Genomic DNA, 27,089 nt, shown 5'->3' with positions numbered 1-27,089 from the left:
GATTAGCTTTTTTTAAGAAAAACCCCTGTAAATTAACAAAAAACATAGGATGTGACTCTTCAATTAATTTATTAAAATATAGTTCATTACAATGGTCCTGCAATCTGCTAACCTCTTTTGCGACAGTCTCCAGTAAATCCTGCATATCCCCTGGCTTATCCATCAAATTTGCCCATTTAATATGGCGGAGGTTGTTAGTTGAAATGATATCTAATGGGATAACACCCCCTTCCTGGTTGGGCGAAATTAGTCCCTGGTCCAGCTTAAGGCGCAAGCACAACGGATTGTGGTCGCTCTCCATTCTAGGTGTCACTTTCATATCTATTATCTTATACCAATCTCTAACATCTACAAGGATGTAGTCTATCCGACTACTTGCCCTTGTGTTGTCAAAGGTGTGAACACCCTGGAGATCTAAGGGGGTGCGGCCATTTACTGCCCTCAACCCCCTGGCCAAGCAAAAACTCTTTACTTGTATTGCCACCTCAGTCCATTTCTTTACCACAGGTAAGTCCAGTTGAGGAATTTCCCATTTAGTATCTTCCTCTAGGGACATTTCATTGTCCTCTTGACCTAGTGGTTCGAATGTAGTGTTCATGTCTCCCCCCACTAGGATGGTAGTGTGTGTTGGAAGATTCTCTAGATCATTATCTAATGCTACTACCACCTCAGCGGCTTTACCCCCTTGGGTTCCCCTAGCATATATATTGTAAAGGGCCGTATCTTGACCATCAGCCCATGTTATCACAATTGGGAGTAAATCACAGTTGTTAACGGGCCTCGCTCTAATAGTACATTGTAGTGATTGGCATACCCATGTGATTAATCCCCCTGGGGGCCGCCCTTTTGGGTTCTTTTTCGCAGGGACGAAAAAATTTAGGAAACCCTGTCGGTGAACAGGGGTCACTGCCCAGGTTTCCTGGAACATAATTATATCGTGGCTGTCAACAAATTCACACCATTCAGGGGACTCTAGTTTGTTGGGGATTCCAGCCAAATTCCAAGAAAGGAATTTAAGGTCCATCTTCGAACGACTGGCCCTCCCATGTAATGGTGTTACATGCAAAGATTGAATAAAAATAGGTGGAGTGCTAGTTGCCCCGCTGTATTCAATAGTGCGGGGAATGGGATCTAAGTGCCCCACAATACAAGAAGAATCCCCACTATAGCAGAGTATCCTACCATTACTAGGGTTGGTTTCAGTGAGCTTCGTAGCAATACCTGTTCCCCTCTCTTGAATCCCTGCTGTATTACCCTTGGCTATACTCATCCGCCCATTCAGTCAATCGCACTCGTTAAGGCCAGAAAGGGCAGAGAATCCATTCTCCATCGGTAAGACCCAATTACTACTTATACCGAGGGGTTTGCATTTTCTTAACACAGGGTTCCACTTTGTTCTAAGTACTGTGGGGTGTAGGTTGTTCTCTTTCTTTGCATAGAAGAAATCTAGCGTTAACGGGACTATTTCTGTGGATCTACGCTGGGGGGGATATATATTTGCTAAGATGTTTGGCAGCACTTCGGGGTCAGAAAAGTGTAACACCACACAATCCCCTTTAAATTTTTTGATACCACCCCCGATCCATTCTACTCTTCTAGCTTTCACGACTTCTTGTGCCAGCTGGTCCATACCTCCCCGGGAGAAGGCCATGTTCCTTGATAACCAGTAGAGTGATTTATTTATTAGTGAAGATGTGTTCTCTACTTACCCAGTTTCTATGAGAGGAACATTTGCCAGGACTAGCACCAGGGGGGATGACTCCACAATTCATTCTACAGGACCCTTCTCTATGTTAGGATCTACCAGTCTGTCCCTTTGACTAGCCCCTTCAGGATCACCGCTATTAATACCTAATCCCGTGGCCCCCCCCCCCCCCTGTATCGTTAGTCAGCACAGGGATAAAGGGGATATTTTCCAATAGTTCTTGTCTGGGGGCTGTCTGTGTATTTTTTGATTCGACTCTAAGTGTCTCCTGCTTAGAAATATTTGCTGCTCCTTCTAATGATTTTTGCAGAAGACCCCCCAGTCTGTTCACCTCTTCAGTGAGGTGGTCTATTTTGCTTAGGAGAGGTTTAGTTATGATCTTAATTATGCTATCTAGGGCGTTTAGCAATTTCTTAAATTGGTCTTCGTCCAAGAATAGCTTCCCTCCAGAGTTTCCCCTTATGTCTTCTCCAATGTTTTTCGATGGGGAAACATCAGGGTGCTTTTTACTAGAGCGGAGCCCGCCCCGTTTTGAGAGACTTTTCTCCCCCCCCTTAGCAGTTCTTGGAGCTGGTACCGGTGCTGGAGGTTCCTCTTCTAACAGTATTATTTCTTCATCAGGTATACTCTCAGAGGCTGAATCTGTTATTGCTACTAATAGCTGGGTTAGTGGAGTATTCTCAGGTGTCTGGAAGACCTCATTACTAATATCAAAAGCAGGTGTAACTAGAGGAGTGTTATCTGGTGGCAATACTGGGGAAAGGCTCAACCCCAGTGAGGATCTCCTGTCATTGTTTATTTTTGCAACCACCTGGACCATGTAATTATCAATGGTATTGACCGCCAAAGTAGATTTTGCCTTCGACATACTGAATGGCTATGTAGATAATGACCCTCAAGTAATGCCGTACAGAACCAGTACACAGGATGTCTTTCCAACAATAGCAGCGACAATGATGGTATAGAATAACTTACGAAGAGATGAATTTAGCAGAGTTCCGTGCCCTGTCCCTGTCTCTTCCTGCCGTTGAGGGCCGTAGAGGGCCCGCCCTTTGCCCAGGCTTAGCCCGGCTTCGCTCTCGCTCGCTCCCGCGTCACGTGGATGCGCCGCAATTTCTAGCGCCGAGATGACGTGGAGTCGATGCGCCGATGCTGGGGCGCCGGGGAGCCTGGGTAGTGTAGTCCTCACCAGCCGCTGTAGAGCGCTGCGGCGGGAGGACCAACAGTAGGTGTAGTGGCTTCCGAAATGCCCCCGTGGGACCCTCGCTCCTTCTGGGTCAAGGAAAGACTTGCTGTGGCTGTGCAAGGAAGGCAACCCGCTCTGCCGGGATGTGCCGCAATTTCTAGCGCCTCCGGGCGCCAAGATGACGTGGCGTCGATGCGCCGATGCTGGGGCGCCGGGGAGCCTGGGTAGTGTAGTCCTCACCAGCCGCTGTAGAGCGCTGCGGCGGGAGGACCAACAATGCGGTGTAGTGGCTTCCGAAATGCCCCCGTGGGACCCTCGCTCCTTCTGGGTCAAGGAAAGACTTGCTGTGGCTCTGCAAGGAAGGCACTGGACATGGAGCTAGGTGACAGCTGTGCCCAGGAGGCCTGTACCTCTTCCCCGACCCACACAAACCCCTCCTCTACCCCACAGTGGCCGGTATGGTATTGCTGTTGCTGCGGACTTTGGCTACCTATAAGTGCATGCACTTTCCACACGTCCCCGCGCAAGCTCCTTCAATCCCTCATCGGTTGCAGCCTCGACGACGACGTACCTCCGCATCACAGCTTCACCGCTCATCAGGACTGACTCTTCATGCTACTCAACTACAACACATCAGGACCTTGCACCGCAGCCTCATTGCATCTCAGAACCAACGCATTTTCTCTGATGCGCAGTGCATCTCCGATGCGGATCCATGCAACTGCTCTGCAACAGGGATTTAAGGTACGTTGGTTCAGCTGGCCTAACTAGGTCCTAGCAGCTGGCCTATGCTTCATCATGGTTGGCCCTGAACTTTAGACTTTGTCCTGATTGGCGCAACCAGATATCACTTGTTGGCGCTTTGTGCTTTTTTGCACTATTTCACCTTAAAACTTTAAAATCAATATCTCCGGTTCTACTAATTGAACACTGAAGGGGTGACATTTACTATTCACACTCAAAACTATACCGATTTGGAGAAGATGCTGGACAGTAAAGGAATGATATTTACTATTTCAACTTCAATCTAAGCCAATTTGGGGAAGGTGTTGGACAGAAAGGGATGAAAATTACTATTTCCACTTTAATGTAAAACATTCTATGCAAAGTGCTACAGACTATAAATATTATATACACAATCATTACTCGATACTCAAACATAATTGTTCATCTATACAATAAACTAAAATTTACTTTAAAAAGACACTAACCACAATAACAAACTTAAATATTCATATATAAACATTAACATGTGAAATAATAATTTTATCACTATTAATAATTAATATATTATTTTAAATATTTACTATCATTCTAATCAATCAATCAATGAAGTGTCTTGTAGAGTGCGACTACTCACCCGTAAGAGACTCAAGGCACTGGGGGGCGACTGCTGGTACATCGAAGGCATTGTGGTTCAGTTGAAGAGCCAGCTCTTGAGGGACTTCCTGAATTGAGGCAGTGACAGTGATTGCCTGAGGTGGAGAGGCAGGGTGTTCCAGGTCTTTGCTGCGAGGTAGGAGAAGGATCTTCCTCCGGCAGTGGTCTTGTGGATACGTGGGATGGTGACCAGGGCCAGTTGGCCGAGTGGAGGTCTATGGTGGGTGTATGGATTGCGAGGCGGTGGTGAAGGGACGCAGGTCCAGCGTCTCATAGGGCTTTCTAGGTGTGTGTGAGGAGCTTGAAAGTGATTCTTTTGTTGACTAGGAGCCAGTGGAGATCTCTCAGGTGGCCGGCGATGTGGCTGTGGTGGGGAATGTTTCGGATGAGTCTGGAAGAGGCGTTCTGAATGTTCTGCAGTTTCTTGAGGATTTTCTGTGTGATGCTGGCATAGAGTGCATTGCCGTAGCTGATCCTGCTGCTGATGAGTGTGTGGGTGACTGGCTTTTAGTCTCGTGGGAATCCACTTGAAGATCTTACAGAGCAGGCAGTGTGTGGAAGCAGGACGATGAGTGCATTGATCTGGCCATTCATGGTGAGCGAGGAGTCCAGGATTATGCCAAGGTTTTGTACGTGGTCTGTGGGTGTGGATGGGTTCCAAGTCCTACGGGCTACCACGTGTCATCCCAAGTGGAGGGGTGGAGCCCAGGATGAAGACTTCGGTCTTCTTTGAGTTGAGCCTGAGGTAGCTGTTCTTCATCCAGGTGGCTACAGCCTTCATCCCGCCATGTTAGTTGTTGGCGACTGTGGGTTCGTTGCCGAGAGAGAATCAGCAGGGCACCATCATCGTAGGAGACAACGTTGAGTCAGTGGTTCCTGACGATGGCTGCAAGTGGGGCCATGTAGATGTTGAAGAGAGTGGGTTTAGCGAGGAGAACTGAAGAACTCCACAGGTGATCTGCATGGATTCAGAGTGGAACTGTGGTAGTCTGATTCTCTGTGTTCGGCCAGTGAGGAAGGAGCGGTTTTATCCCAGGGCTTTGTTGGGGATGCTGGCATCGTGGAGTCATGCACATAGGGGGCATACTCTCAAGGACTTATCGCAGAGTTAGCGGCACTTTATTGCAGCCAAAGTGGCACTAAATTTATCATCCTATTCACAAGCTGGTGTTAACAGCCGATATCACCACTTTTCCTGTGATAGCAGCCGCAAAAACATTGCTACAGATGACACCGACAACTAACGCTAATGAGATGCAATGTAGGCGTTCCCGCGCAAAAAGCTGCAACAACACCAGTTCACAACATCTAAACGACCAGCCAGATCGGCGATAAGATCACAAAACATGAGAAAAGGCGCGTTAACAGCAGGGATTTAACACCTGCCTTTTACTGGTGTTAATCAGGATGACTACCTGTAGGATGAAAGGGAGCCCATCCCACAGCCACACCAGAAGAACAACAAATGCCCCCCCTAGGGCCCCCGACCCCGGACAAAGATATATTACATCAACTTTACGAAATCATGAACAAAACAATTTGCCTGATGTCACACAATTACAACAATTAACATTCATGTGTGGTCATTCATTCATCTTTGAATTTCCAGACAAAATATTTTATTCAAATTAAACTCAAAACAACTATTTGGAAGAGTCATAGTGGGTCTTCTCTGGACAATCTGTAAGTCACAGCCTGAAAGACACAACTCAAGATAAGAAGGTGTGTAATGCGCTCATCAAAGGACAGAGAGAGAGAGAGACAGAGAGAGAAAAAGAGAGGGAGAGAGAGAGAGAGAGAGTGAAAGGAAACGAGGGAGAGAGAGAGAGATAAAGAGAGAAAGACAGAGAGAAAGCGAGAGAGGGAGAGAGAAAGAGAGGGAGAAAGGGAGAGAGAGAGAGAGAGGGAGAAAGCGAGAAAAAAAGAGAGAAAGAGAGAGAGAAAGAGAGAGAAAGAAAGAGAGCAAATGAGAGGGAGGGAAGGAGGGAGAGAAAGAGACAGTGAAAGGAGTAGAGGGAGAGACAGTGAAAGGAGGAGAGGGAGAGAGAGAGTGCCAACACTGCAGACCCAGGCCTCACTGCTCACCTGCTGCCACCGGTGTGTCTCCAACCATGTGCAGGTATACACTGCAGTTCACCAGGTCCCTTATCTGTAACAGAGTTCAGATTTATGAATGGCAGAGTTTATATCATTGCACACGCCATCATCGCTTGCCCGCCCCTGCGCAGACAGGCTGCTGCACCCCACCCCCTCCCGCCGCCCAGCGGTGATAGCCTGCACCTGCGCACCCAGGCCTCACTGCTCACCTTCTCACTGGCGTGTCTCCAAGAGGGCCCACCATGCGCTGGTTCAAGCTCCAAGCCCAGGGCCCGTGACCTTGGCAGCCTCCACATCATGCAGCCCCGCACAATGGGCCAACAGGTCACACACGTGATTCTAGGTCTTGATTTAGCAATGGCAGAGATCATATCAGTGCACACAGCATCATCGCAGGCTGCAAACCCGATCAGCTCTTTATGTGCCACTAACTCTGTGAACCGTGAGGCAACACCAGTTGGCGGTCGACCCATGTTGCCCGCTGGCTCAGCCCTACACTGCGGTCCAGCGTGGCTCACCAAATACTTACCAGTTTGGACTGCCAGGAGGGCACATCATTGCAGACTGCACACCCGTTCAGCACTTAAGGTGCCCCTACCTCAGTGCACCGAAAGACATCATCCCGTGGAGGTAGGTCCGTGCCAGCCACAGTGTCTCCGCTGCCACCAACTCTTGTGCAACACAAGTCATGGACCCTTTCTGATTGAGTCTCATGATATGCCAGGCGGATGCAGCCATTTCACCTCCGGCAGTGGGGAAGAACTGAGACACATAGCGTCATCCCCCCTTTATACGTCAGCCGATTGGGCTGGGTCGGTGTACCCCAGACCAGCGTAGGTTTGTGAATAATTATCCCTTGGCTATGGGCGTGGTTAATTTCTGGGCTGGACAGGAAACCAACTGTTGCGTGTGTCTCTGGTGCAGTGTCGGCGCCACACTGCCCGCAATCGACAATGTTGCAGTGTTGCATGCACCCGAGGGCGGCTGCGCACGAAGGGATTGTACAAGGAGCACAAAGCATCTCGGGCTTCTGGCTCATACATGCCAACTGTTGTGTGTGTATTGCTATTGGTGCACCATAAGCCTAAGGCCTAGCCTCAATTGCAGTGCAAAAGCCACATCACATTTCCAGGGTGCAAGCAGTAGTCAGACTAACATAAGGGACAGGGCCGGCTCAAGGGCAGTGCGACTGGTGCAGCCGCACTGTGCGCTGACCTGTGGAGGGGGCGCCGAGCTCAGGGGAGGTACTGTATTTAGCAATAGCTTATGATTAGAGAGATGAGGCACATTTTTGCCAGGTGGTAGTGAGAGAATCTGAGGAGGCGGTCATGACGTGGGGTGGTGCCAAAAATTATTCGCGCACCGAGCGCCAGCAGTGCTAAAGCCGGCCCTGAGTACGGATGAAAGCTCCTTTGTTTCAATACATAAGGCGGAAGGACATCTGCACCTCCGACCTTGGTCTTGCATGTGGCTGAAAACCCCTGAGAGAGATGCCATAGCAGATGATGAGGACTCCCACACTATGCACAGCACTAATGAAAGACCAACTTATCCACACCCCACACACAGAAGTCCTTGCTCGAGGTACTCTTGCATGGAATGCCCTTGACACTTAGGTATACAACAACCCATACGTCCAGCGCTGCACGCACATACGACTCATTGCTCTGAGCTGTGGCATATCACCCATATAACTGCTACAGGTCAGAAGAGTGCCGGTTCTACCAGAGCCACCACGCACTGGCAGAACATTCCGGGCACATGCACAACAAACCCTGTCACGTGGAACTATACCGTGCACGTATGCTGCATTTTTTGGGGGCACTGCCACTGGCAGTGTTGCGCATCAGTTACCATCTGAGCTTCCGTCTTGCGTACATCACCTGCGTCCAGCCTTGGTTCCACTGTTGATCTTGCATATTCGATTGGCCCATGGATGTCTGCCTATCCAACACAGCGGTAGCTGAACTGGATTATGACTTGTGTGTGCGCCCCTTGTTGGCCCACGACCAGGAGTGATACCCGTTCATGGGATGCCTGGATATTTGGCGTATGTGCTGGCAGTCCTCATGTGCAGTGACTACATCGAAGCACTCCACTATTGGGCTGTGCTGTGCATACCCACCCCGAGTGGGATGGGTATGCTCAGACGTGAGTCCCATGCTCTCCACACCACTAGAGTCAAGCTATCCTGGCTGAAGACGGCTGATAGCCAGAAACCGGTCCTAGGATGCTGGATTCCGGTCCAGTAAAGACATGGCTTGGCAGTTCGGGCTGGACTGTTCCCATGAGGCACAGAGTCAAGGCTGATTTGCATATGGCCATGTCTGAACTGGGGTGGTGTGGAGTGCAAAAAAACGATGGATTTAGGCCCAGATCTCTGTACTGGGGTGAATGTATGACATTGTTCTGCATTCTGTCCATCAACTGTGGTTTTTGCATTTGTCACCCCGAGTGGGATGGGTATGCTCAGACGTGAGTCCCATGCTCTCCACACCACTGGAGTCAAGCTATCCTGGCTGAAGACGGCTGATAGCCAGAAACCGGTCCTAGGATGCTTGATTCCGGTCCAGGAAAGACATGGCTTGGCAGTTCGGGCTGGACTGTTCCCATGAGGCATAGGGTCAAGGCTGATTTGCATATGGCCATGTCTGAACTGGGGTGGTGTGGAGTGCAAAAAAACGATGGATTTAGACCCAAATCTCTGTACTGGGGTGAATGTATGACATTGTTCTGCATTCTGTCCATCAACTGTGGTTTTTGCGGATTGGTGAACCGGCATGGACGGAGCGCATCTGTCCGGAACAGTTAATGGATTGGCTCGCCCTCGTGTTCCTTGAAGTTGACAATGACGTACTCTTGGAACTGATTGCCCAGGAAGCTTCGCTTGCATTCATGGATGAGTACCTACGTTCCTGCAACCACAACTGATTGTAACCCAGAGCACAGGTCCCAACACCTTGTTGCATCTTGACAAAATGGTCACATATCCCACCACAACAGTGGACTTGTCTGCATTCGCAAGGCCTCAGAATGCATGTGCGTGCACCTACGCGTGTTGACACACACACCTGTGCAAGGTGAGTCAGTCCCATGGGCGGAGCTGCACAGCGTAGTTTGGCAATGTTCCTAAATCTGACAGACTGCTGGAGGGATAGTACACACATGGAAATGTAGTACTACATGTGACCTTGTTGGACCCTTTCACCTGCTCACTGTCAGCAGACAGTCATAACAGTCCGGTGGTACAGCACTACACAGATCCAATGGGCTGTGAGTCGTGTCCCATGACACGGGGCAATGAATACGCCAACCATCACATGACTCGTCCAGCAAGGCAAGGTGGGTTGAGACCGTTGCCATCCTTAATGATTTGTGTTCATTTTTGCCTCCCCATTTCTTTCACCTCTACATGTTCCTATGCTACCTGTTAGTGTCTGAAGCATTGGTCTGCATGTTGTGGCCCTTGTCTTGCCAGTACTGACATGCACATGCTAATAAAGTCTACGCAACTTCAATAGTGTACAACTGTGATGAGTGTTGATTAGAATGACAAATAAATTGTGTGCCTCAATGAGCATTGTCCGTACACAGGGAGGGACTGACTGACGCATTTCCCTTGGGGGTGATTCCCTATTGAGAGCCCCACCTCTGTGAGCCAGACATTGTGGTTGGGATAGTTGCTGGTAGACCTGTGCTCTGAAGTGTCTTCAGCAATGTGAGTATGGTGTCCAACTTCTTGCCATGTGGATCAATGTGATCCATCACAACAGGCTGTGTCCACACAAATGTGTGTGAGTAGGTATGCGAAGAGATGTTCTGTTGTCACATGTGATGGGGGACACTACTTTAGGGCTGCTACTGAATTTGACATTTTAAAACACAGCCCCATTTAATACATGGATGTGGGGTTACGTTGGGGGGTTGTGAGATTGTTGTTTATGTGCAATGAGGCCCCAGCTAGTTCACACCTTCACAGTCATCTACTTGGCCATGTGGGTCAGGGTCAAACATATGCATTGATGTAATTTCCCAGAGTGTACCTTTTAGTGCAATCACTGTCCCTACATTCATCCATACTTTTACACTTGATTGAACATAGACATGACACATCTGTGTGGTTTGGAATGTTTTATTCACATTCTGTGGAGTGTCGGAGCTGGAGCAGTACATGGCCTAGCCAACCCCACATTACATGGTTGCCCAGTGTAGGGACAACCAGAGTCCTTGGGGGAATGAAAAGTCAATCGGAAGAGGAAGAGTTTAGTCTGCAGCCGGATTGCTGTGTCATTAGTAACCAGAACAGATATGGCAGTCCATATCGGGGTCCAGGTGAATGTCGCAGAGTGTTTCGGGGGACAGTGGGAGGTGTTGTTCCAGGGCATGATGCATAGGGCTGCACCAGGCAGGGACAGGCCATATGGCGGGGATGGATGCTCCTACCTCCTTCCTCACACAGTCATTACCATCCGCATCTTATTCCTCTGATATGTCCTCTGTGTCCAGTGTGTCAGGTGTGTATAGTGGTGTTATGGCTGCATCAGTGTGCCACTGACACATCAGGGGGTGAAGGTGGTAGGGCTGCATGACTGTGTGCCAATGACACATCAGGGGGCGGAGATGTGTGTGTCGAAGTTCCAGCAGCAGTCATCTGGGACAGGCACTGTGGCAGCAATGGCAAGATGCGGATCTGCAGGGCATGACGATCCCAGCTACATCTTGCTGGTGTTCAGCCGTGGCAGCCATACTTCCAGCCTGCATCAGCTCCATGGTCTCCATTGTCCTCCGCATCTGTGCCAACTCTGTGCTGTCATCGCTGGTGCCTGTCTGACTAGACAGTTCTTGTATCCGAGTAATGGCCCCAGCGAAGTCAGCCAAGGATTGTTGGAGAGCATGGAGAGGACAGTGGGTGTCCGTTAGGAACTGTAAGTGATCCCTGATGCGACTTAGACACCCACGTATGGCATCTAGTTTGGCTGCCATGAGGTTGAACCCCACCCGCAACTGATCAGCCATCTTCTCCTGGCATCCTAACACATGGCGTTGGAATGCAATGTGTTGGTCGGGGGTCTTGTGAGCCAGCCGTGGAGGTGTATGCTTCCTGCTGTGTGGTCTGTGCAGGGGATGGGGTCACCTCGATGCAGCTGGGCGGACCTGCTCCTGGAGGTGGGGTACAGAGGCTGCCTACGACCTGTTGGGGGAGCGTCTGGGCAGATGGCCAGGGGTCCTCTTCATCATCACTGAAGAGATGTCTGGTCTGCTCTGCAGGAGGTGTTGAGTGTCCATGTAAGTTGGTGCATTGTACATGGTTCCAGACAGACAGCATGACAATGTGCATTGTGACTGTTTTGGAGGAGCTGGCTTATTGATGGGAGACAGTTGACATGTTGACTACATGACAGATGTAAGATTTTACTCCTACATGATCATCTCACAGTTTCCTGCAATGCCAAATGTGATTGGCCAGTTTCTACGCACAAGCGGCACCAGTTGTGTCCTATGTTCTGTAGCGTAAGTGTTGCACTATGCACCACATTATCGTCAATGTTGATGTGCTGTGATTGCTATGTGTGTGTGCTGCATTGTGGGAGAGTCGTCCCTGCAGCTCTGATTTAGCGGCCCCTTATCCCTTTAAGGCGATGTGCCTTTGACTTGTGTGCTTTTCGTGTGCTGAGATGTTGGCGACTTGGGTCATTTGTGCTCTTGGATGGTTTTTGTACTCTTGTGCCTTGTTTGTCTGCAGATGTGTTGTTGACGTCAGGGGTTGGATGTGCACGTGGATGTGTCAGAGTGTGACCTGCTACTTTGAGGATGTGATCCACACTGGGCCACCTCAGTGCCGTGTCGTGCACCATGTCATGTATTTTGGTTGCAGCTATGCTATTGGTCATGCAGTGTCACTTGCATTGTCAGTGTGGCTCACAGAGCCGCTGCTTTGCTGGACTCAGCACATGTCTATGGGTAGGTTGTGGGACTGGTGATACGAAGGGGGCCCCTTTGTGCAAATAGTGGACGGGGGCCTACTTGGTGTTTCTATGTGTGCTGCAGTGTGCCATGGGCATCAGGGTATCAGGGACATGATCCACAAACATTGTGGGTGTGCAGTGTGCTACACATGATTGTGCATGTGTGCCTTTGTGCCCATCTCCCTCTGTCCCCCCAGTCCCAGGTTGCTACTCACCCTGTTGCTGTTGGGTCAGGTCATATCAAGCTGTGTCAGGGCTTCCAACTCCTTGCACTGTCTCCACACTGATGACTGTGGCCACCATTTCATCCAGCTCATCCAGCTCCTCCTGTGGTGCAGGACTCCCACCTCCAGTCGCCTTTGCTGCCTTCCTGTTGGCAGCGAGTTTCTGTTTGGTTTGGCTTTCCACATCATGCCAGTGCCTCTTGACCTCCTTCATTGACCTCCTCGACACTCCGACTGCATTAACGTTGTTCACGATGGACTGCCATATTTCCGTTTGTGTGGCCAATGACGCAGTGGAGGTGTCGAACATTTGTTGGTAGTGTCTGTCACCTCCGTGACGATGATTCGGTCTTCCTGCGGACTGAATCAAGTCTTCATCCGCCTGTTCTCCTTGCCCTTCCCTGACCACAGGATTCCTGGCTGGTCCTCCATCGGACTTGTGGGATTCGGCTTGTCCTCTGCACTCGGTCCGCGTGCATCCATGGTGCTATGCAGTTTGATTTGGTTTTGGTGTGTTTTTTTTGTTGCTTTTCCCCGCATGACGCATGAGAATTGCAAGCCTGTCGCTGGTTGTCGCTGATTTTTGTATCGCGATTTGGGTTATTGCAACTTTTTCGCGTTCGTGTTATGCATTTTTTCGGCGTTCCATTGATTTTTGCGCGGTCATTTGGTCCGTTATCCTGATACTATCGCATGGTGCCGCCGGGTTGGGAATACAACGTTAACACAGCATTATTTTTTCACGATAGGCTGCGATGTGCAAAGTTACGTTAAGCTAATTTTGCGATAATTATCACACGTTCTTGAGAATATGCCCCTGAAACTCATTTCTTTGGCACTCAGTCCAATATTTGATCCCTATGTTGGTGGCCCTATGAACTGGAAGTCCCTCCAACCCCTGCAGCTCATGGAAATAAACTAATCCTCTTTGATTAAAATTGTACCTTTTATAATCAAATCATCCAGGTTGCTGCTGTATGTTTTAAGCTTTCAAGGATGCTCATTTAAACTCTTCTTTTCTTACAAGTTCTGCCAGTAAAAACATTCATACAATTGGTTCTAACTTCACAGCTGGACTATGGTAATGCGGCTTATCTAAAACCTCCGGACTACCTCATTAAACAGTTGCAAATAGTCCAAATTTACCACCATGTTAAACTTTAATCTTCTGGCAACCACCCAACTACCCCCCACATCGGTATACCATTCACTAGTTTCCAGAGAAAACGAGTAGCCTATTTAAAACACTGTACCTGAGCACACAGGCCATGCATAATGCTGGCGCCACATAGCTCAGTAAGAGTTTTACTTGCTAACTTCTTTCACACCTCTTGGTTCTTCTTCCACGCTAGTACTGACAGTTCCCTGTATTGAACAAGCATTTACAATGCAATGGTCTCGGCATCATTAAAGGTAGAGCTATTGGCATTGCTCATGACATTTCTTTTTTTTTCTTTAAATTATAAATAAATGGCATTGTCATTTACATTGTCAATACACACCACTCTGCACTCAACTGCACTCACCTGCACTGCACTGCACTCACCTGCACCGCACTCACCTGCACTGCACTGCACTCAACTGCACTCACCTGCACTGCACTCACCTGCACTGCACTCACCTGCACTGCACTCACCTGCACTGCACTGCACTCACCTGCACTGCACTGTACTCACCTGCACTGCACTCACCTGCACTGCACTCACCTGCACTCACCTGCACTGCACTGCACTCACCTGTACTGCACTCACCTGCACTGCACTCACCTGCACTGCACTCACCTGCACTCACCTGCTCTGCACTCACCTGCACTCACCTGCACTGCACTCACCTGCACTGCACTGCACTCACCTGCACTCACCTGCACTGCACTGCATTCACATGCACTGCACTGCACTCACCTGCACTGCACTCACCTGCACTGCACTCACCTGCACTGCACTGCACTCACCTGCACTGCACTCACCTGCACTGCACTGCACTCACCTGCACTGCACTCACCTGCACTGCACTCAACTGCACTGCACTGCACTCACCTGCACTGCACTCACCTGCACTGCACTCACCTGCACTGCACTCACCTGCACTGCACTCACCTGCACGCCACTGCACTCACCTGCACTGCACTCACCTGCATGCCACTGCACTGCACTCACCTGCACTGCACTGCACTCACCTGCAGTCCACTGCACTGCACTCACCTGCACTCCACTGCACTCACCTGCACTGCACTCACCTGCACTGCACTCATCTGCACTGCACGCACTGCACTCACCTGCACTGCACTCACCTGCACTGCACTCACCTGCACTGCACTCACCTGCACTGCACTGCACTCACCTGCACTGCACTCACCTGCACTGCACTGCACTGACCTGCACTGCACTCACCTGTACTGCACTCACCTGCACTGCACTCACCTGCACTGCACTGCACTCACCTGCACTGCACTCACCTGCACTGCACGCACTGCACTCACCTGCACTGCACTCACCTGCACTGTACTCACCTGCACTGCACTGCACTCACCTGCACTGCACTCACCTGCACTCACCTGCACTCCACTGCACTGCACCCACCTACACTGCACTACACTCACCTGCACTGCACTGCACTCACCTGCACTGCACTGCACTCCACTGCACTGCACTCACCTGCACTGCACTCACCTGCACTGCACTCACCTGCACTGCACTCACCTGCACTGCACTCACCTGCACTGCACTGCACTCACCTGCACTGCACTCACCTGCACTGCACTGCACTCACCTGCACTGCACTCACCTGCACTGCACTGCACTCCACTGCACTCACCTACACTGCACTGCACTCACCTGCACTGCACTGCACTCCTCTGCACTGCACTGCACTCCTCTGCACTGCACTCACCTGCACTGCACTGCACTCACCTGCACTGCACTCACCTGCACTGCACTGCACTCACCTGCACTGCACTCACCTGCACTGCACTGCACTCACCTGCACTGCACTCACCTGCACTGCACTCACCTGCACTGCACTGCACTTACCTGCACTGCACTCACCTGCACTGCACTGCACTCACCTGCACTGCACTCACCTGCACTGCACTACACTCACCTGCACTGCACTCACCTGCACTGCACTGCACTCACCTGCACTGCACTCACCTGCACTGCACTCACCTGCACTGCACTCACCTGCACTGCACTGCACTCACCTGCACTGCACTCACCTGCACTGCACTCCACTGCACTCACCTGCACTGCACCGCACTGCACTCACCTGCACTGCACTGCACTGCACTCACCTGCACTGCACTCACATGCACTGCACTGCACTCACCTGCATTGCACTGCACTGCACTCACCTGCACTGCACTGCACTCACCTGCACTCACCTGCACTGCACTGCACTCCACTGCACTGCACTCACCTGCACTGCACTCACCTGCACTGCACTCACCTCCACTGCACTCACCTGCACTGCACTGCACTCACCTGCACTGCACTGCACTCACCTGCACTGCACTCACCTGCACTGCACTCACCTGCACTGCACTCACCTGCACTGCACTTCACTCACCTGCACTGCACTGCACTCACCTGTACTGCACTCACCTGCACTGCACTCACCTGCACTGCACTGCACTGCACTCACCTGCACTCACCTGCACTGCACTGCACATACCTGCACTGCACTCTGCACTCACTACTCTGCACTCACTACTCTGCACTCTGCACTCACTACTCTGCACTCTGCACTCACTACTCTGCACTCACTACTCTGCACTCTGCACTCTGCACTCACTACTCTGCACTCTGCACTCACTACTCTGCACTCACTACTCACTACTCTGCACTCACTACTCACTACTCTGCACTCACTACTCTGCACTCACTACCCACTACTCTGCACTCACTACTCACTACTCTGCACTCTGCACTCACTACTCTGCACTCACTACTCACTACTCTGCACTCACTACTCACTACTCTGCACTCACTACTCTGCACTCACTACTCTGCACTCACTACTCTGCGCACTCACTCCTCTGCACTCACTCCTCTGCACTCACTACTCTGCACACTCACTCTGCACACTCACTCTGCACTCACTACTCTGCACTCACTACTCTGCACTCACTACTCTGCACTGACTACTCACTACTCTGCACTCACTACTCTGCACTCACTACTCTGCGCACTCACTACTCTGCGCACTCACTACTCTGCACTCACTCATCTGCACTCACTACTCTGCACACTCACTCTGCACTCACTACTCTGCACTCACTACTCTGCACTCTCTCTGCACACTCTCTCTGCACACTCTCTGCACACTCACTCTGCACACTCACTCTGCACACTCACTCTGCACACTCACTCTGCACACTCACTCTGCACTCACTACTCTGCACTCACTACTCTGCACTCACTACTCTGCACTCACTACTCTGCACTCTGCACACTCACTCTGCACTGTGCACGCCGCTGATATCATGGAATCTTCCACCACACTTTCTAAAACTCTATAGTCCGAAGCATAATAGGCACAGAACCAAAAGAAGGGTAGACATTGCTTAAAATAATCTTATTGTATTTATGAGAAGCAAAAGCGAGACTGTGAAATGTGCTGAATATCAGTTTGTTACGAATCAACAGAGTGGAGTTAGAGAACCAAGAAATAGTAATTTAGAATCCGGGTTAGAAGGAGTAGTAATCACAAGCTGAGGATCAACGGGCGCGAAACAGCGTGGTGGGCGCGCAGGAGACGCAGCGTGAGCGTGCACGTCAGCTGAAGATCGCCGGAGAAGACACCGAGCCTGCCTGCTGCCGTGACTGACCCGCTGCAGAGGGAAAGAGCCCGGTGAGTGGGGGTGGGGGGCGGCAGAGAGGGAGTGGGCAGAGAGGGAGGGTGTGTGTGTGTGTGTGTGTGTGTGTGTGTGTGTGTGTGTGTGTGCGTGTATGTGTGCGTGCGTGTGTCTGTCTGGTGTGTGCCTGCCTGCCTGCCTTTGTGTGTGCGCGTCCACAGACCCTGGTCGGCTCGTGCACCGCTCTGTACTCCCTTGCGAGCTTACATGGCGACAATAGTTCTCGTTGCCGAGACCTAAAAATGGAGGTCGGTGGCCGCATTTTCTCTTACCTATCCTCCAAACTCTGGAACCGTTTACCTTTCAAACTGCAAATCAACACCGAGTTGAAAATATTCAAGAAAAAAATTAAAACCTAGATTTTCCTGCAGCCTTCTTAATACTTCTTGCCTCAGTCCTAATATCTCGTTCCCTCATCCACATCACTGGTGCACAGTTCGGGGTATTTGCGCTTTATCAATTCTTAACATATCTTAAAAATAAAACATAAACATCCATAAACATCCTAAAGACGTGCATTAAATTGTTGATCAGCCTAATTTATTTAAAGGTATCACTAGCAGTAGGTTAGAACTGATATACCCCGATATATGACAAGGCTGGTGTATTTTAAACCCGATTATTGCACTCCAGTTGCCTGTGCCTAAATATATGCGATTTGCTGTATGAGATATATATCTTGCTATACTCCTAATGTCCTACACTCAAAATCATCCTTTACTCCTCTCATTATATTACATTCCCATTTGAGATGTATCATTCCCTTCAATGAACAGCACTCCAGTACAATAGTTATGTTTAGGCTTATGAGACCACTATATATACACACCACATATACATTAAATACATAAATGCTATCATTGTAATTGAGCCACAATGCACTTTCATAGCTATGTCAAGATACAGCCCAGCTGCAATATGATTTGCAGTGGTGGCTGGCTTGTACCGAGGGTGGTGGGCAGGAGGGGCACAATAAATCAAGAAATAAAATAAATTGACTTACCTTTCCAACTTCCCGTACGACGTTGTCCTCCCTCGGGTATCTTCTCTCCTCCTGGAAGGTCTGGACCAGGAAACTGCACTACCCGATCCTGGTGCTGGTCTCACAGCATGAGAGCAGTGCGAGCATTGTCTAGAGCAGGCTCTCTCAATGCTCCTAAGAGCACTGGAGAGCTGCACTTTCTCTAACCCAGCTACCTAAGACAGCTAGGTTAGAGGACTTTAAAATGCCAGTGTCTGGCTGGTTGTCCCAAGATGGCCCGGCAAAGAGACATGCGCACTTTAAAGCGCACAGCTCCCTGCTGCTGCCATTCAGTAGCACTGGCCCTGCCCAATCCTGACGGCGCCGGACAGTTGCTGAAAAATAAAATAGTAATAGATAAACTTTATTACCATTTTATTTTCAGCTCTGGGGCTTGTGGGGCGATGCACATCTGCTCAAATGGAGAGCCGCCCCTGATGATTTGTGTCTGGGTATCTTTAACAGTCAAGCCCTCATTTTCTAAAGTTTGCACATGCACTTGTGTGCCACAGTGCAAGCTAGCCCTGGTTATGTGGCCCTTTGAAATGGTTGATGCTATCTTTTCAGTTGCGTGAGTACCTCCTCAGAACTTTAGAAAATTAGAACCTCTATGTTTTAACCAAATTAATTTACAGTGCTTTGGCGTATGGACTGCCCTCTTTTGCATTATATCACAACAGTAAATCAATGAATACATAATTGCATATATGGTATAGATTTAACTACCGAATATCGAGATGAATAATATCGCCATACAAGAATATTGAGGACAGAATATTGAGGGACAAAATAGTGAAAGGTAAGTGCATATAGGGAAGTATAGATTACTATTTGTAGCTCCCCATCTACGTACCTTGAAGATATATGTGCCATGTAGGTACACATACGGGGAGTTAGGTATATTAAATCTGGGGCCATATTATCAAGAAAGGGCGATACATTATCACCGCTTTTATCGGCAGGAAACTGCCGCTAAAGCGGCGATAATGGGCTTGATAATATGCCCTTGTGAATTTCCATAGAAGCCCAGGTTCTGGTGTTAACCTGGGCTTCTATGGGAATTCACAAGGGCACACTATCAAGCCCATTATCGCCGCTTTAGCAGCAGTTTCCTGCCGATAAAAGTGGCGATAATGTATTGCCCGATCTTGATAATATGGCCCCTAGATTTACTTTTATGTCGATATTTTGTCCTTGATATTTAGTACCATCAATATTCTGACTTTGATGTTTAGAATACACACCATCTTATAAAAGTGTGACTTCTGGTTGTAATGTGGTTTTATTTATTTCTCCATTCTCACAGACAGAAAGGAAGCTTTCAAGGAACTATTGTCCCAGTTACAAATGGAGAGATATGGAAACCAGAAGCTCAGCAGAAGTGACGTCCTAGAAATCTGTCCAGAAAATCTGAATCCCTTTCATTTACAAGCATTGGAAGATGTCCCTTGGCATGTCTTAAGGAAAATCATGGCACTCAATTCGACTGCAAGGAATACAACACTCAAACCCAATGTGTGTGATGATGATGATGAGCTGGGATCTGGAGAGCAAGGCAACGATGAAAGAGACGTGTTTTCTGATGACGATGACACCACAAAATCCATAAATCCGCTCGATGTTTTCTGCATCCTCCTTCATTGCTCAGATCCTTTCCTACAGCAAGACATTATGCTAAAAGGTTCTATGTGCCAGTTTGCTCTTCCCCTGCTATGGGAGCCTCCTGATAAGAACAGGTGCACATTAATGCTGTGGGCCATGAGAGACATTGTGAAGCGGTGGAGACCACAAACGATGATAGGTGACAGTGGGTACAAGGAAGAGAGCCTGGTCCTTACTCAAATGCCAACTTTTGCCTTTGTACGAATCGGGAGAGTGACCTCTTCCAAGTCCAAAACCCTGAATGACATTCTGAGCCCCCTTCAGCAGTACCATGATTTCTTTATACACAGGGACATGGAATCAGGTAATATTCCCCGGAGAATCTCTGAAGGCTTAGTTGAGATTTCCTGGTATCTCCCTAGTGGGAGAGGAAATTTTGATATTTTTCCAGACCCCATTGCCATATTAAATCTACGTGGTGATATAATGAATCATTGTACACAGTTTTGCTTTTTATCACAAGCATCATCAGCTGTATTCGTCTTTGTTGAGAACATCAGTGAGCCTGAATTTGAATTACTCTCATCCTGCAAGGGTTTGAAAACTAAATATTTCTTTATCTTCCCTAGCTTAGGTACCAATCCCACTGATACGAAAGCATTCTGTAAAAAATTAATGCCAGTTCTAGGTCTGAGTAAATCTCAGATTTTACTGAAGACCAACAGGATAAATGACTCAGAGTTTGTCAAAAGATTGCAGTCTGCTATAACATCAATAGTAGATAATGACTGCAAAAAGGTGAGCATTGAAGACCTGGCAGCCACTGCACGTGAACTAGCAATCCACGTGGACGAAGACTGCAAAGAATGTATGGAAGGAAAGAAATACGCCAGAGAAATCACAGAAGGTATTCAAGATGTGGCAGAATACAAGGAAAAAAATATGCTGCTGCAGAACGAATTTTGGAGAAAGATCACAGAAGTGGAAAAGGAGTGTTGCACTTTGAAAAATATAGGAAACAAACCCGTGGAGCACTACAAGTCTGATCTAAAATTTCAGCTGAATAGACATCGATTGTCGCAAAGAAGTGGGCTTAGTGATGGAGTGAACACATTTTTGGAACGGCTAGGACAGTCATCGCAAGTAGAAAAGCATTATTTCCTGAAATGGATGACGTTTTTCTTAGATCTCGGGTCTAGAAACAATCTCCTTAAGCTTCATGCGGAATATAAGCAGTTTAATATCATTAAACCTTCTGAAGACCTTGCACAGTTGGATCAAAAAATAGCAAGAAGTTCCTTGGGGATTGAACATTTCATGCGTGAATTGGGACAGATTTATGAGGCACACCACTCAATCTCTGACATACTGCCTTTAGATAAAAAGTACAGTGGATTACGTAGAATTGGCGCAGACCTCCTGCTCGAAGGATTTCCTTTAGAGCTTATTGATGGAAATGTCTCCAACATTCCTCTTCAGTGGGTGACTGATGTTTTGAAAGCTCTCAGTATAAAACTGGGAGAAAATTGCAGAATGATAGTGCTATCAGTGCTCGGAGTGCAGAGCACTGGGAAGTCCACCCTTCTGAACACCCTGTTTGGGCTCCAGTTTTCTGTCAGCAGTGGGAGATGCACGCGGGGAGCTTTCATGTTACTTCTTAAAGTGAAGGAAAACTTCAGGCAGTCCTTTGGCTGTGACTGTGTCCTGGTCATTGACACCGAAGGCTTGAAAGCACCAGAGCTGACTTTGCAGGAGGATAGTTACAGACATGACAATGAGCTGGCCACACTAGTCATTGGCTTAAGTGACATTACTATTATCAACCTGGCCATGGAGCATGCCACTGAAATGAAGGACGTTTTGGAAATTGCCGTTCATGCATTCCTTAGAATGGGACAAATACGTCAAAAGACCAACTGTCAATTTGTTCATCAAAACGTTAGTGACATATCTGCGAACCAAAATAATATGAGAGATAGAAAGCTCTTTTTGGAGCAGTTGAACGAAATGACAAAAGCTGCAGTGAGGATGGAGAGACAGAGCCAGGACATAAACTTTTGTGATATTATGGTCTATGATCCAGAAAAGAACAATTGGTACATGCCTGGTCTGTGGCACGGCATGCCTCCAATGGCTCCTGTCAATATGGGATACAGTGAAAACATTTATCAGTTCAAGATGCACTTGCTTAAGTCAATTGATCAGCATTCACACAGCCAGACAAGCAGCAACATTGCAACATTTGCAAGGTGGGTGAAAAACATGTTGAATGGTGTGAAGCATGAACATTTTATCTTCAGTTTCAGGAACATTCTTGTGGCTGAAGCCTACAACCAACTGTCGATTAAATATTCTGATTGGGAATGGACTTTCCGTAAAGAGCTATATCTCTGGATGAGCAAAGCAGAAACTTCCATTCAGAACCAATTCCCCATTGAGCTCCAAGCCATTCATGTATTAGAAGATGAGCTAGAAAATACCCTGGATCATGAAGAAAAGAAGATTTTGAATCAAATAAGAACACATTATGAAGGTGGAGGAACTAATGTTCACTTGATTGAAAAATACAGGGAGGATTTTACCAGGAGTGTACAGTGCCTAAAGAATGAAGTTAAAAGATATACAATCAACAAGCTTAAAGACACTTTTGAAATTCAGAAGGGCACTCAAGAGATCAACTCCATGCAGACCATGTACAGAGAGAAAGTGGAACAAAAAGTGTCCAGTCTTTTGGAAGTCTGCAAGAAGAGGAATGTGAAACTGAAGGATGAAGAATTGGAAGAGGAATTTGCAGAGATGTGGAAAAATACAATGTCAAATCTACACTTCCATCATCTGAAGAGACGTGAAATTAAGCACGAAATGTTTCAACACCTGAGGCTGGACTTGTCGAATCGGAGTAGTGCAGTCAATACCACGCTACATAAGTCTGACAACTTAACTGAAAGAACTGGCTTTTTTAAAGTACACAAGAGGCACTTCAGCCAACTGCAGTTTCAGCAGAGAGACTTTGAAGAATTAACTCACCTTGCCAGATCCTTGACAAGGGAATGTGTTGCTTACACCAAAGAGAAAGCCAGATCCAGGCGTGACTACGATGAAACGTACAGCAAGGAGTTGCTGCACATGGTCAATGATTGGCTAAAGATGGAGGCTGTTAAAAGCCTTCATACAGCCCCTTGCTTTGAGGTCGAGTTAAAACGTTACATTTTGGAGAAAGCAGTCCATTACTTTCAGGCAATGCATGAGCGGTTTATCATGGAAAATGATCTTTATACCCGTTTGCAGAATTTAAAACCGCAGTACTTGTCAACATTTAAAAATATTTATCTGCAAAAAGATGAACATCTAGCCTGGGCAGAACATTTCTGTCAGGTATGCCTCAAACCTGCAATTGATGAACACATGAAAACGATGCTTGGGTTGGAAATTGTCGAAGATGTTCTTCACAGTGAGGGCTCACTTTCTTATAGCAGCCGAACCTTTTTTCAGTTTAACTTGCTGAAAGAGCTGCTGGAAAAGAAGAACTTTGAAAGCTATCTCGAATACATAATTAACTATGAAGAATTTACCAAAAAGTGGATTGAGAGCCATGTTTCAGATCAATTTCAGAAATCTCGGCGTATGCGTATTTTGGAAGAACGCATTCTCAGAGCAATAATCAAAGAGGTGAATGCATCGCTGAGAGCTGTGATCGAAGAAGCTGATGCAGATACTATTCCTGCCTTTTTAGAAACTACCTGTAAAATGCTTGAGAAACATTTGGTAATTTCAAAAGATACGTTAAAAGTGGCCTTATTTAAAAATGAAGGAGATGTGACCCTGTTTTCTGATGATGTCCTGTCCTTCCTTTCTGTTATTGAAAAGCAAATCCTTGATGAATGGGACAGTAGAAGCGTAGAGACAAAACTTACAAATCTTCCTATTAAACCTCAGGAGGAGCTATTTAGGAAAGTTTTTGGGTGTGGAAAGCAGTGCCCATTCTGCATGGTTCCATGCGAAGCTGGAGGCCAGGACCATAAGGAACATTTTGCATCCATTCACCGGCCTCAAGGATTATGTCAATACAAATATTCATCAACAAGACATCTTGTTTCTGCGATATGCTCCTCCCTAGTCATTTCCAAAGACTCATTTCACAACAAAGACACAGGTGAAGAATATCACCCCTACAGAGATTACCAAAAATATTATCCTAACTGGCGGATCCAACCCGACTCAAGTATTGAAGCATCAGATTACTGGAAATTCATTTTTAAGACGTTTTATGAAGAATTTGTCAAAGAATATGATGCTAAGCCAGGAGATCTTCCAAACGGATGGGTTGCAATAACTGAGACTCAAGCACTTAGGAGCCTACAGGAAGTATTTAACATGACGAAATAAGACCTAAACAATGAAAGGTCCAGGATGGACAATGTTGTCAAAATATACATCGCTAAAATGGTTGCAATAATTCCCCAAAATACGTTATTGATCCAACTAGAATTTGAAAAATAATACAGTGTTCAGTCAGGACAATTTGTCAGGTGTGCTATACTTTGAACATTGAACATTAGACTGCACTTAGAAATAAACATGGTAGAATGCATATCAGCTTGAACATGAGAAATCAACAGATTTGCTGTGAAAATAATAAAAATGTGTCTTAGATATTATAGAACTCCAATGAAAATGGCTTTGATTCCTGGCCTAAAACCTTCTGAAATCTCAAGACATGACAAGGAAGTCACTGAACTTTGAACGGGGAGTGATTTGAATCGGACCTTGAAATATGGGAAATATTTCATATTTCCGTGTGTTAAAGGGGCTTTACCATCATGACAACCCACTCTGCAGAGCTTTAGCACTGTCAGAGCCTTTCGGATTCTGCAGCAATAGAGGATCAGATTATGCGCCAAAAAAAGACAAATCATACAGCATTATGCAACACATTCTCTAGTTGTATTATTTAGATGATTTTGAGCAAGAAACAATAGTACGGTTGATGGCATTCGAAAAGTGACTGCAGAATACAAACTCAAACGACATGAAATGTAACAGTTAAGGAAACATATCCCTAGCTTCTATTGTTCCATGCCACCTTTATATCCTCACATGCATAGGAAATGCTACATTACCTCATGTATAATATCAGTAAAGTGTATAGAAAATAAAAATCGTAAAATATTGCATGCAATGCCCAAACTGCAGTCATCCAGTGTCATACAAGAAGTAACCATCAATATAGGATAACATGTCATAAGCACGTGATGAAACGCACAGGTTATGTCGATGCAATAGACTTTGAGTGAATAGCAATACATACCGAGAAGAAATAGACAATTGTGCACGAGAAAAAACCATACCATTGTGCAATTCTCGATTAGATTTCTGTGTAAGTGCACTAACTTAAGTGAATCCTTGAAAGTGCTAACATACTATACTGTTGGATATTCTCACTAAGGGAATGATTTAGAGTATAGCTGACAGGGTATTCCATTGGGAAATGTGACTAAGTATCTTGTCTGCCCACTTTTAGGAGCTTTTTTAAAAAAATGAAAAAAAATGTGGTGTACTGGCGTCAAAACCAACAGCAGCCATCCATAATACTTTTCGTACGTTGAAGGGAACCTCCGTAATATACAGAGATGACAGCTGGGCCGGCGGTCATGTCTTTATAGCATATATGTCAGTCCATCACAGTGGCGGGCATTAAGTCTGCCACCACCCTGATGGAAGATACTCTGTCTGCCATGGTCTAAATCTGGCTCTTAGTTTATTCTTGCGATGTACTTTCCACCATTCACAAATAATGTTGTAGGGGGATTGAAGGGTTTTTAAGGCCCATATGTCACCCCTCTCCTTTGAGCAAGGTGATGAGACTCAAACGTAAACAGAAGTCCCAACGAAGGCCAAGCCTAGGAGGTGTGGGGACATTTTACATAGATGCATGAATCCCTCCATAGCCCATCCTAAAATAAAATTAATCAATGCTCTGTAGGGCCTGCCCTCTCCATGAAACAGTAACAGCATAACATGTTCACTAAATACTTGTTTTATTGTTCTTAATGATATTACTATTTGGTTATGCCTAGGCAAATACCATGAAGATTTACAAATCTCATTGTGATATTGGGAACAATCTGTTCAAACAGCTAATCAGACCATGGATACCTGAAGTTTGTAAATTGGCTTGAAAACAGAATGAACTTTACATCAATCTCTGGGATCGAGCTTTTCTATGTAGAAAGAATTCCTAGTTATGTACATAACTTTTAATTTACACCTGTTTTCTGATGAAGGCAAAATACTGAAATATAATGCTAAGTCGCTGTTTGTTTTCTGGTTTGTCCTTTTCTGACTGGTATTTTTTATTCTATGTGTTTTTCTTTATCGTTGTCATTTCTATAATGTTTTGTAATTGTCTGACGTAAGTGTATAACATGGTTTTATAGATTGTTTAATCTTAGCCATAGTTTGCTTAAAGCTTTTACTATTTTTTGATTAAGATATTGGTATGCCATTGTTCATTTTATTATATGTCTAAGATTATCCTAAATATTAACACTTGCTATTTTATCAAAAGAAAGGAAAGCATAGAGTAATGCAGCTTTAACATGTTTTGGAGAACATGGCAAAGCAGAAATGCATTACAGTGGCCTCCCCCCAAATTCTCCTCTTTTTCTGTTAACTAGTTTGTTGTATTGCTCAATTCATGGATGTGAGAGAAGGAAGTATGGAGCTAAAATTCCTTCCCTGTGCAAAGTATTTTTTTGCACTGGGATTACAGTCATACTGTTAACTAGTTTGTTGTATTGCTTAATTCATGGATGTAGGAGAAGGATGTATAGAGCTAAAATTCCTTCCCTGTGCAAAGTATTTTTTGCCCAGGGATTACAGTCATACTGTTAACTAGTTTGTTGTATTGCTTAATTCATGGATGTAGGAGAAGGATGTATAGAGCTAAAATTCCTTCCCTGTGCAAAGTATTTTTTGCACAGGGATTACAATCATAAGTGGTGCAGCAACCGCAAAACCCCAGATAGTGTTCACAGGCAAATGTCAGCAGGTCAA

At 46.8% G+C, this 27,089-nt stretch overlaps 1 protein-coding gene across 1 annotated transcript in view; it reads left to right on the top strand.

Moving 5' to 3' along the window:
- Positions 1–26,347, top strand: part of LOC144763672 (interferon-induced very large GTPase 1-like) — a 344,367-nt gene extending 318,020 nt beyond the window's left edge. The window contains exon 7 of the mRNA XM_078649497.1: positions 19,738–26,347. Within this exon, the coding sequence (XP_078505623.1) occupies positions 19,738–24,419 (4,682 nt within the window). The 3' untranslated portion in view covers positions 24,420–26,347. The remainder of the gene's footprint in view (positions 1–19,737) is intronic.
- Positions 26,348–27,089: the final 742 nt, after the last annotated feature.

The sequence above is a fragment of the Lissotriton helveticus genome, chromosome 6 (assembly GCF_964261635.1).
Source record: "Lissotriton helveticus chromosome 6, aLisHel1.1, whole genome shotgun sequence".
Classification (NCBI taxonomy): Eukaryota; Metazoa; Chordata; class Amphibia; order Caudata; family Salamandridae; genus Lissotriton; species Lissotriton helveticus.
This window is presented reverse-complemented; position numbering and strand designations above follow the sequence as displayed.